Genomic DNA, 13,043 nt, shown 5'->3' with positions numbered 1-13,043 from the left:
AAAAACTATGCATCATTCGGCATTACCTGCTCAACTTTTAGGGCAGATACATTGAATCTTTCATAGGGAGCTGTGAATTATATCATCCTCTGACAGCCTAGATAGCAGTTACAAGACAAGTATATTCATTCCTTGTGTTTAATCGGGGGGAACATTAATATCCCAATTCCTACAGGGAACAAGTAGCTCACCATCATACCAGCAACTGCCACAGAAAACATCTGTTAAATCAACTCATCTTATAGTCACCAAGCTTCTGTCCAGCTTCTATTAGGGAAATCACTCTTGATTGTTCATTCACTGCTACTTTCACCCACACAGAGTTATTTGTCTCAGGATTTTGAACTTATAAGAAGGAATACAAATTTTTAATAACCTTACTTTTGGTCACCTAATTTTTAACACAATTTGCTTCTGTCCCAGGTACTTCTGTCCCATGTAACTAGACCGTCCACCCAGGTTAGGAGATTAGAACCAGAGTACGATTGTTTTTTTCTGATGAGACCATTATAATAAAAGAGCTAATTTGTTGCATAGAATCATCTGGGGAAATTTATCTAGGGTTAAACAGATTTAAGATTTTGACAATGCTTTTCTTTTATTTTTTTTCTTTTCTCTGGCAGTATTGTTATTGTTATGAGACAGTCTCTTAAAAATGGTTTTAAGATAGCCTGTAATTGCATCTGACTTTATTTACACTCACCCAAACCTTCAACTGTTCTAAGAGACATATCAATGTTTCATTTCTGAAATCCTTCCTACTGTCCTTCCTAATTTAGCTTCCTAGAGAGCTTTTGTCATATATGAGTGGATAACTGAATGTTAAAGGAAACCAAACCAAAACAAAGAACACCTCCCCTCCCCACCGCCCCCCCCCCAAAAGCAAATAAAACAAAATAGATCTTGTTTTCTTGGCTGAAGTTCCTAGTAAGAGTGATACTTATGGCCAAATGAAGCAGTAGCAATCTTTTTTCATATACCTCTGTTGCTCGTCTGTTGCATAAAATAACTAAACTGCAGAAGATTTATTTTATTTTGTGATATTCCTATAAGATAACAAAACAGTCTCCAGAAAATATATTTAAAAATAATAATAATAATAATAAAAACAGAAGTAACACTGCTTGAAATAGTAAATTAATGGATTTGTCATTATCCAGTGTACGATAAGTGACTCTAGGTGCTGCCTTTCGGCTTCAATTGCCTCGGCGCGTCGAGCGCGTACCCTACATCTAGGTCAGCTAGGTTCCTACATCTCTAACAACTCTTTTCTATACCATTTCTATGTTTGATCTCTAACATTAATTACATCAGTATATATTTCCATGTGCACTCATATATACTAATGGTATACTAATGGTATATTGGTGTGTATGTATGGTTTGAAATTGAAACAGGAAGGTTAATCTCTACATGAGGAAGAACTTTCCTGTGAGAGTGACAGAGCACTGGAACAGGCTGCCCAGAGAGGTTGTGGAGTCTCCTTCTCTGGAGATCTTCAAAACCCACCTGGATGCCACCCTGTGTCACGTGCCCTAGGTGTCCCTGCTGGAGCAGGGGGGTTGGACTAGATGATCTCTAGAGGTCCCTTCCAAGCTTACCCATTCTGTGATTCTGTGGTACTCTTCCAGTGTTTCTCAGTGCTTCTGTCCCTCAAACTAGATTTTTTTTCAGCTTAGTTAGACCAGAGTTAGTATCATGAGAGGCTTGTTTTTTGTCCTTTGCTCCATTTTCAAGCTCTCCAGCAAAAGTCCAGCTCAATGATGCTAGACCTAGGATCTCCTGGCAATTTTCTTAGAGAGATTATGCTCAATAAGCACGGTCCACACTTGAGAAAGCAGTTCGCTGTTAGTAAACATTATGTCTGAATGAAGAAGAAGAAACCAAGGAGAGAATAATTCACAGACAGGAATGTCTTGCCTCAGAGAACCTGGCTAACCTTACCCTAGGAAAAAAAAATGCCTGAAGTTACGTACAAACATCAATATCTATACTGATGTGACAACAAATTAGAATGCATTTTAGTTCTTTCTAGACTCTCTTTTATCTTCAGTATTAAATTTTATTAGGATTTTATATTTGAGTGTCACAGTAAATGAAAAGTGTATCAGGAAATGGACTCTTCTGGGAGTACAACACTGGTTTTCCCTCAGGCATTTGGTATGATTTTACATTAAGTGCTTCCCATATAAATGTTAAACTTGCACAAATGTAGAATATCTGATGGAATGGTTAACAGTCAAATGTAATAATATATCAGTACTTAATATTTTTATAGATTTCAGGCTCTAGTTAGCAAAATGAATAACTATACCCTACATGAGTGCCCTATAGTTTACTTAATGGGCTGCAAGATATAAATTGCTCTGTTATGTTTTGCTCAAGAGGAACAAAACCAAAGCTCCAGTGATACAAATAAAAATCTTATGCCTCAATCAACATAAAAGTAGGTTTTTTTCCAAATAGATCATAATAGAAAGTAAATAAAGTATAAACATACTTACTATCTATCTTAAGACATTTCTGTGCACTGTAGACGTGTACTTAGGAATAAACTTCATATCAATGTCACACAGACTACCTTATTCAAATATAGATATTTTAAAGTCCTCAGGCATATTCAGTGGTTTTGCCCCTTTGGCTACATATCCATTTTCACCTAAATGATGCAACATGCTATCATAGTTAGGTTGCCAATTATTGCATTTTGTATCTGGAATGTCAGGAGGTGCTTATTTTAAAAAATGATTGTTTTAAAATACGTTTTTATGAATCTGCTCAAATATTTTCCTCCCAAACATGGAGTGACAAAAATGGTTTACCATGTTTTCAGGGTTTTTGAGAACATAATAACATGTAATTTTTATCATTCAGAACAAACATCTAAGTAAGCATGGTTCCATTTAGGAAATGGTTTGTTTTTTTTGGTGTAGATTAAACATATATAGAAAAATAGATTTCATGGCAACGTGAAATTAAAAATTGAATAAAAGAATCGAATCTTGGGATAACATTTTTTTTCTGGCTACTGCTCAATTCATATTTAATTTAGAACTTTTTATCAAGATCTGAAATCTCTGTCCTCAAGGAATTTATGAAAGCACAGTCCTGCCTTTATGTGGTCTCCTGTCACCCCAAATTCAAAATAAAATCTTCCTGTTGAGAATGCTGACAACCGGCATTCTTTCTATCCTCCATATTTGTTCTTTCCTTATTAGAGACTGCTTGTTTGCTTATCTTTCCATTTTCCTGCTGCATTTCACTAAGCCCACTCATACAAACGCCACACTCCCACTCTGACTGAATGAAAAAGGAAGAAAAGTAAACTGGAGCTTTGAGAAGCAACAAATATCATTTTATTTGATCTCATTCCTCATTTGTCAAATATGGTGTTTTTTTCTTCCTCAAAATAACTATGCTATCCTCATGATGAATTATTTTAGAGGATGAAAATAAAACAGTTGCCACTGACCACACCTGGTACAGAGCTAACAGTTGACTAGCCAAGTGTTTCTATTTTTTTTACCCTTCCATTTTATTAAGGATATATTGTTGCTTATGAAGAATATATATTCCCTGATTAGTCTGTCTAAAACAACAGGGAGCTATATATACATACCATCCAAACACACACACACAGAGATATAAAAATAGTATTTCTGGCATAGGGGTGTGTGGCTGTGGCTGTGAGTCTGTGCATAATATATATAACAAAAAAATGGTATTGTAGGAATTTCTTGAATGATATCTCACTTTAAAACTTAGTAGCAATGAAAAATACCTTACTCTGAAGGAAGATAGCACACATTATGGAATCACTTGAGTTCTGTAGAGTAAATCCATAAAGAAACATGTAGGCTAAGATCTAATAGAAAAAAAAAATAATACTTCTAAAAAAATGTTGTTCACCAAATTCAGCCTACTTCACACTAGAAAGCCTTCTTCAGATCTATTAACAAACAAAACTATCTATTAGAAAGATCAGAAATGAATACATTTGTTTTACCACAGACAAGTATAAGCTTCCATTTTGCTTCAGAAAAGGTGTTTCTGGCCATATGTCTTTCACCCCATCATATCTTCTTTTCTCTTTCAGCTTAGCTATACAGCTAGATTGATATTAAGGTGCAGCCATGTGAACATATGCCAGAAAGTTTTAAAAAGTAGCTTGAGTTCCTGCTCTTCCTCACGAGAAGTGCTGTTTGTGTATTTATGCAGAACATAGGTGAGAAAAATGGACAAAAATAATGATTACATTATAAAATGATGCCACAATGAGTATTTCCCTTAAAAAGATTATCATGACTGATAATCTGATATTCTATGAGATTGTCACTAATCTTGGATCTAGGATATAACTGACTACCAGCCTGAGTTGAAATCATGTTCTGCAGATTGATTCTGCTGTGTTTTTTGCACTAGGAAAGGCTTATTAAAGACTCAAGGATATAAAATGTTATCAGAGCCTTATTATATTTCTTTGCTGCTTTGCCTGTTAACAGTTTATTTTTTTTTCAGTCATGCAGTTCTCATAGTGTTAATAAAGTGCTTTTGTTTTCTTATTCCTATTGAAATCTTTTGGAAGATTCTTTGAAGAATTTACATGGGGAGAGGAAATATCTTGCTATGTTCCATTCACTTATAAATTAGGATAAAAGGAGTAAGATATTTAGTATTTTAAGCAATATAAATAAAGATAACATTTAAAAATCATATGCTATTTCTTTTTATTTTGATTGAAAGTTTAAATGGAGCCAAAAGAACTGCTGAAGGAGTTCCCTTTTTAATGATGAATTTGAGAAGGTGTCATTACGTTTAAATTTTCAGGATGATTTAGGAATATAAATGGTGTCTGAAAAGATGTCTTAAAAGCATCTTGAAATGATCATGTTGTGTAATTAAAAAGTAACTTATACAAAATAAAGAGGCTGAAAAGAGATAATAGCAAAAAAACTGAAAAAGATGTATGGACCATGGTTCAAAAAAACATGTGTTTTTTTTTTTTCCTCTTAGGTACATCTGTTACACAGGTAACGGCTACAGATGGTGATGATCCTTCTTACGGGAATAGTGCACGTCTGCTTTACAGTCTCATTCAAGGACAGCCTTATTTCTCTGTGGAGCCAAAGACAGGTACTGTAGCATACTCTTGCAACATGAGATTAATCCATAAAATCCATAAAATATCAGAACATGGACATAAGCAAAAATAAGCATTTTTTTCTTCAATTCAACACAAGTGTCAACTCCTATCATCCTACATTTGTATGTCTTTGCATAATTTTCACTTTTTTTTTTTAATGAGCTATTATCTCACTCTGTTTAGAGAAGCAATGACTTAACTGTGCGTACTGTGCACTGCCTAGAATGCAAATTTATAACTGTGCCTGATGATATATTTTATACTCTTATTATGTGGTCAGGTTTGGGGGCAAAATGTGACTATGTCAGGGCCATAAAAACGTACTTTTGATTTTCTAGGGATTATCAGAATGGCTTCCCAAATGGATAGAGAAACAAAGGATCAACACTTGGTCATCATCCAAGTCAAAGACATGGTTGGGCAAGCAGGAGCTTTTTCAGCAACAGCCACTGTTACCATTAACCTCTCTGACATCAATGACAATGCACCTAAATTTCAACAGCGTGAGTAGAGGTTGCTTACATTTGTTGAATTCTTGAGGAAATGTAAATCTACTGTAGGTCTACTAAGTAAGTTCACTGAAGTCTGTCTGCGTTTGTCTTCAGGAGCACAAGTTTCAAAAGAAAAGCTCAAACTCCAAATAGGGCAAAAACCTCCACTACTGTCCAAAGACTTCGGGCTCTTGTTTTTCTCATTCGGAGACCGTGGAGTTACTAAACTGCTTTCCACACAGTTTGCACTTGCTAAAGTTTGAGCAGTGGAACACTTAATATTCCTTTCACTCCCCTTATTTCTCTCCTATCTTCAGTCTTTGCTAGAAGATTCTGTAATCCTGGTCCAGGGAGTTTTCAGCTGATGCGAGAGGAGACGGTTGGGCTGGCAGTAGGAGCCAATAAAATGCAGTTGGGAATTGCTGCCCTCCTCTGGTTGCTGATAGTGCTGTGTTTTATTCACTTGGGCCCTTCTCATCAAGAGGGGCTGGGAGAGAAGGACTCATGGAGGGAGTGATTGTCTTCCCCCACTCCCAAAGTGCATCAGTGGGTCTTGTTAAAAACTTGTGCCTTTCCCCAGCCTTCTGATAACCTCTTAGCTGTAATGGCAATTCACTGAATGGTGTCAGTATGTTTCTTTAGGACTCTACTACATGAGCGTCTCTGAAGAGGCTCCTGTGGGCACTACCGTAGGCAGAGTCATGGCAGAAGACAGCGATGTAGGGGAGAATGCAGCCATGAACTATTTCATTGAAGGAGATAGCACAGATGTTTTTGACATCATTACTGATAATGAGACTCAAGAAGGAATTATTTTATTAAAAAAGGTGAGATACCAGAAATTACTTCAGCATTTTTAAATACTAGAAAGAACCTCCTCAAACGAGCAAGAGCTTTTAAAAAGCTTATTCCTTTGGATTTTTTTTATTTTTATTTTACAGACTTTGTGATTTGATAGGAAATTTTAAGGGAAAATAAATAAATATGGTTTTCTTTTTTTTTTTTTTTCCCTCATTCCTGTTACTGGCTAAATACAGAACCATTAGATGAAGTATAGTAATTTTATTCCTAGATATGAAAACTAATATATCCTATTATGAGTAAATGTTCACTCCTGTAAAATCTGTAAAGCCTTTATCAGTAAAAGGATATCACTATTTCTTTTCTTTCAATACTTCTTGTTAAAGTTAACTGAAGGCAAAACATACTAAGATACTGAGATAGACAACGGATTGAATGGAATTATTATCATGACATGTAGCTTTTGAAATATTCTAGAAATACTCAAAATATACCAGATTTATGAATTAAGATATTTAAGAGACTTTTGTTTACTGTGAGATTTAACTTGGTATTGCAAAGGAAGAAGACATATTCTGGGTCTGAAATGATGATAGACTTGAACAGTCACCAGTGAAATACAGGATCTTGCAGAACTGAATGTTAGATTTTTTTTTTTCCCCTATTTGGATTTATTACAATACAGGAAGGTACTTCTTTAATATTTCATGTTTTAATTAGAACAGATAATAACTGTCAAAATAGTAATATAACTGTGTGTTTATTAAGCTCTTTATTACCTCCTGGAATTTATTTCTTTTAGAGACTTAATTTTAACAAATTCAGTTTAACTCTTGCAGAATAACTGATTCCCTTTGTTTATGCAAAAGTCAAGGATAACATTCATTAAAGTTCTACTTACAATGGAAATAGAGGTGCCAAGAAAGGAAGTTTTTTTGCTTAGGGCTGACACTCTAAGGGAAGACTTTCATCACAGTGTTTTTTAACAGTGAAGTAAGCCTCCATGCCAATGAAGTCAATACCTAGCAGTGAAAGACAACTAAGGTATGCCACAGATTAATTGTTGGAGTGCTAGAGTTAAAAAAAGAAATCTTAGAATAAAATGCATATGAAACATTCAAAAAGAAGATAGCACTGCTTTGTCTTTAATCTCACACCAAGTATTGGTTTACTATTTATTTTCAAATCTGAAGAAAAATAAATATTCCAAGTTCTCTTTTGTTTCTTAACAGAGGGTGGATTATGAGACCAAGAGGAGATACAGTGTTCAAGCAAAAGCTGTCAACAGGTATATTGATGAACAATTTCTGGAAGAAGGACCATTTGAAGACACGACCATTGTTAAAATCAATGTGCAAGATGCTGATGAACCTCCTGTTTTCCCCTTGGAGAACTATGTGATGGAGATTGCTGAAGGGGCTGTGAGTGGCTCATTGGTAGGCGTTATAACTGCTAGAGATCCAGACAGTGATGACAGCCCAATCAGGTATCTATCTTAAAACATCAATAGGCTTCATACATAAATATACAGGATATCCAAAGGCACCAGGAACTATTTTTGTGACATTAACTTCAAGGATTCCTTTCTTTGATTCATGATTACAATTAAGTACGCTTTACAATTCCTTTGAGATGAGACAATGTTTAAAAGAGTAGACTGGGGGACATTATTGTATAGGAGCACAACTGGGGTGTCATAGTTGAAATTATAAGTGCCTTGAGGTATTCCAAACTGTTCCCAATTACTTCTAGAGAAAAGAAGAGATGAGTCATTGGTAGAAGAGAAAAACAGAACATGTCAATGTGAATCTACCCTATTCATATGACCAAAATTCACCAAAATTCACCATTTTCCCACAGCTACCACAACTGCCCCATAGAAATACTATTTTTTTTATAAATAAATAAGTAAATAAATAAAAGATCCCACAGACTTTTAATTTTATAAAGTATTTTTTATCTGTATCTTAAGGAAGGAAGGGCTACTTGATGTTACTGTGTACTGTGTGATTAAAACAACCCAGGACACAGAGACAAAAATGGGGGAATGCAAATAAACTTATGGTCTGTGGATTAATTTAACAGATTCCTAATATTTAAAAAAATCATTTTGTTATTTATGTTTCAGACTTCAGAAGTATAGCCAAGAATAGGCATTTACTTTGTTTTCATACCAATTTACTGTTATTTGGTAAGCTAGTCATAGGTCAAATTAAATAAGAATAAAAATATACCTGTACTTTTTTTCAGAATGATTGGATTTGGTTTGTCTTTATTCAGATCCTTCAGTATCTCCTGCAAACCATGTAAATACAGTGCACATCTATGAATCTGAAATATTTTGATGAGTTTTTTTGTGAAGTATGTCAGTATAGTCTCATTCCTCTTAAGTGTATATTACAGCACTGGGTTTCTTTAGAATAAAGCCAGGCACTCTTAACGAAAAGATAAGTTTAGGGGAAAAAGTATGCACCCAATACATCAATTTCTAACCCAATACATATACCCAATTTCTAAACCATTATTATTGTGAATGATGTTGCTTATAACACGAAACAATATCCGTGTTGCATTTTGGATCACTGTTTGCAAGTAAATGAAAGAAATGAAAGCATGTAATAAAACCACACTATATCAATATTAAAAAAATATATTAAAAACATCCAACATCCATTTATTATCTGAAAATTATCTATCAAAACCAGATAAAAACAACAAAGAAAGCAATGACAGAAACCCTAAACAAGCTTTCAATGAGGAGGATGAGGAATACTCACATAAAGAGAAAGCATTTAAGACTGAGCTGTAAATCCCTAAAACAGAGGTTTTATAAAAGTCAGTCCTTTGGCTCAAATGAAAAGAACAATCTCTGACTATGTTAAGATGTTTCTTTAATTTACTATCTTGCTTATTTTTCAAAGAGACTAAAGGATAACTATAAATAATAAGTAAAAGAGAACCATCCAAATGCTGGCACATAATCTGAGCTAGTCCTGAGCGCCAACAGGAGATGGAAGGATATTATCAAGAAAACGTAAAGATAGTATACAAGAGGGAATAATTATATGTGGGAATTCCAAAGAGGAAGAGAAAGAATCTTTCAACTATTCAAGCAGATTTTATTTCCACAAAATAGATTCTACAAGGAACGGTGACACCTATTCTTGCGTATATATCATGAAAAATATTTGTGTATATCCTTAGCATTTGTTACTATATCTTATTGTCTTTTTTTTTTTTTTGTTACTCCAAGGAGTTAGACTTTAACAAATCAAAAGATGTGTGTGCATGTATCTATGTATGATATGTGAGTGTCCACATATAGACATAGCATCCAGAGACTTTTAAATTAAGACTCTGTAACCCTGGGCTCATTTGCAGTCATCTCTAATGTTAGGACTGTGTACCCTGGCCTGGTGACACCTCATTATAGATAGCTGTCTGTCTGTCTTTCTAATGCTCATTCCCTCAGCACCAGAGCATGTCAGCAGTGACAAAATGGATTTACCATTATACCTCCGCTTAGCTGTTAGTGTTATTCATTTCACAAGTGGCACTTTTGCTGTTTCTTTTCAATGAAGTCATTCACCTGCTGTGAGCCTGACTTAGAAATAAGAATGAATAATGCATTTCAGATTCAGTTCACATTAATATAGATCTGAGGCATATTTAGTTTTATAAAAAGAAGAACTTTGATCTCAGCAGCAGTGAATTTTAAATGTTTATAAGTCTACATCTTTCATGATTTCTGAGTTGTTGCAGCACACATTTACATGTATATATTCACAGGTCTGTTTTCTCAACTGACAATAGATTTATACATTCTTTTTTTCTGACAGAATATTTCGGCATTAGGGAATCTTTTTTTTTTTTTTTTTTTTTGTGCAGGTATTCTATTGTCAATGACATGTATTTAAAGAGATTGTTCAGCATCAATGAACACAATGGAACAATCATTACAACTAAACCTCTGGACCGAGAGATAGCTGCTTGGCACAACATAACTGTTTCAGCCACAGAAACAAGTGAGAAACTTAAAGAACACTGTGTTTTATATCCTGCATACTGTAATTATCACCTGAATATACTTTCTTTTAAATGGAGAATACATGCTTCTTTCTCATTATATTACTGTTGCTTGTTACGTTGAGGAGTGTTATTAAAATGATTAGTAATATAGGAACAGAATGTATTTGAGCTCCAAGGTCCTGTGCTTTTTCATAAAAGAAGACCTTATGAAAAAAGGAAAAGATATTGTAATAGGATCGAGACCGTAATGCTTTCAAGTTACACTAAAGCATGCGAATTGCTCCCGCAGTACAAGATCTTCTACTAAATTAGATCCTGGTTAATTTCACACTAGATTTTTGACTAGTGTGAAATTAGCCAGGGTCTAATTTAACTCCAGTCAGAAACCTGTGGCTCAAGTTAATTGTGAATGTAAGGCCTAAACCAGCTAGACTTCTCTTCAGTGACAATTAAATCCACACAGCATCCTTTATATAGATTTCACCTATCAGTTTTGTTTGGAAGTCAAATGCAAATTACTGCTGTTTGTACTTTTGGTTATCTGGTTGCCCTGACTTTGACACAATACTCTAAGAAATTAGTAGTTACTGATTTATAATACAGTTTACCAAGATTATTAGGGATACTAAAAATAACTAATCCCATCCATTTTTAGAAATGATAAAAGAATATACAAAACTTGAGGGCAATCAGTAGATCAAATCAATTTTATCCAATATCTATACTATCTTAGTTGCATCCTGAATCTAAATTTGATGCTATTTGTTAAGACTAGTTTAAACATATATTTGTCAATTGCACTGTGCTAAAAGGAAGTACTCTATATAGGTCAGAATAGCATGTCTAGAAGTTTAACATAGAATAGGCATTAGTAAAAATCACTGGAGTCTCCATTTTGTGCTTGGGAATTTATGATCTTTCTTTCAGCTTCTCTACGAGTTTTTAAACATAAATGTATCTATCTTCTCATGTTGCTGGACAGCTGACAGGTGATGGTAAAATAGAACTCTGTCATATTTTTGTCCTACCTTGAATAGCTCTATGGAAACACAGCAGGATGACTTTGGTTTGGACTTTTCTGTTTAGCTAAAAAATAAAAAAAGAAAAGACCAAATGTTACAAATGAATAAGCGTCTCCTGCAGTAGAAGGAAGCAGGTCTTCTGCGGTAATGAAAGTTACTCTAAAGAGACTGGTCCCTCATTCTCTTCATATTCTTATTCTTTATTTCTTCAACAATGGCAAGGTCACTGTCTATAAAAGTATATTTAAAAGAATTGAAGTTAGGTTACCTTGGTCTGACCATATCTGAAATGATTTATATTATCAATTCGTAGCATTTTATTCCTTGAAATATAATCCTAATGTGCATATAAGACATCTTGGCGATAACATTGTGGATATACTGAAGTCAAATCAAAAGACCGCTAGACTTCATCCACACTGGATATTCTGTGTAGATGAGACGAGTCTTGAAACTGCTTTAGAACAGCAACTGCACTACGGGCTTACTGATATCTTGGCACTTGTATAGGGCCTAAGCATTTTGACTCCATTCTTATGATAGGGATCAGAGGTTAGAGTGAGAAGTTTGCCTTTGCTGTTGCAAAGTTCTTGTGGATCATATCTCAATAGCATGTCTCAAAATTACCCTAAAATAGATCTAATCCAATTGACACAAGATTGAAGTGCTGGAATCCTACTATCTGTTCAGTCTTTGCACTGCTTTGCTATCTGCTTTATGACTTGGAGTGTTCTTGGTCAGGAGAAAACAATTTTCTTACATGTTTGATTTTTACTCCGTTTTAATTAACTTTCAAACAGTACAAGAGTCAAGCAAAAACAGCAGCACTCTAACAGCACATTAAGGCAGGAAACACTTCAGTCATCAATTTTACTTGACAATGATATTTGAATAACAGTTTGTTAATCTAGAAGGGGAATAATTGCCTCAGCTTTCTCTCAATTGAGCTATACATGGTCATCAGAAAAAAAAAATGCAGTGGAAAAGACTAACTGACTTACCCTTCCTCTATTCTCATCTGTCTGTTAGGGCACTAACCGTCTTAAACACAAAACCTACCCACAAGAGTCAACAGAATCATCTGCCCATAGAGTTTTGTACAGAAATCTTTTTGTAGTGGGTTTCAGAGCCAATATATGATTACAGTATTCATGACTTTCTGGAGATATCAGGCATGGTTTATATCATTAATGCCTATTTATCACTTTTGTTGTTATTGACAGACTTCTAACATCTTAGATCACTCCTATATTGTCTAATTTTATCACCAAATTCTGCCTTTCTTTATTCTGAGTCGTGAAGAAAATTATAAACTTGTCTTAATCTAAACTGAACTTTTTATTTTTTAATAGTTGTCCTTATTATTCCAATCCCAAACTTTCTTCAGTCCCCTGCAAATTTTGAATTCGATTTTGTTCCTAGAGCTTTTTTTACACACAGCTCCCTGTATCCCCTGAGTGAGTTACTCAATTTGGTTTCTGGTATTTAAGCATCAACTTATTATCTACATTGGCACAGCCTGTTGCAGATGACAAACTGCTTTCTTAGATCTTGTGT

The 13,043-nt window shown here is 34.5% G+C and overlaps 1 protein-coding gene across 3 annotated transcripts in view; it reads left to right on the top strand.

The window, feature by feature from the left end:
• LOC104565900 (cadherin-19) overlaps window positions 1-13,043 on the top strand; it is a 96,825-nt gene that overhangs the window by 69,228 nt on the left and 14,554 nt on the right. For all 3 annotated transcript variants that reach the window (XM_088521861.1, XM_088521860.1, XM_010212644.2), the window contains 5 exons: window positions 5,014-5,133; window positions 5,482-5,646; window positions 6,277-6,461; window positions 7,668-7,921; window positions 10,324-10,460. In XM_088521861.1, coding sequence (XP_088377987.1) covers window positions 5,014-5,133; window positions 5,482-5,646; window positions 6,277-6,461; window positions 7,668-7,921; window positions 10,324-10,460 — 861 coding nt within the window. The remainder of the gene's footprint in view (window positions 1-5,013; window positions 5,134-5,481; window positions 5,647-6,276; window positions 6,462-7,667; window positions 7,922-10,323; window positions 10,461-13,043) is intronic.

This window comes from Tinamus guttatus, unplaced genomic scaffold (assembly GCF_059628265.1).
Source record: "Tinamus guttatus ecotype Peru unplaced genomic scaffold, ASM5962826v1 Tinamus_guttatus_pri_ptg000136l, whole genome shotgun sequence".
Classification (NCBI taxonomy): domain Eukaryota; kingdom Metazoa; phylum Chordata; class Aves; order Tinamiformes; family Tinamidae; genus Tinamus; species Tinamus guttatus.
Note: the sequence above shows the minus strand (reverse complement) of the source record. Positions and strands in the feature narration are given on the sequence as shown.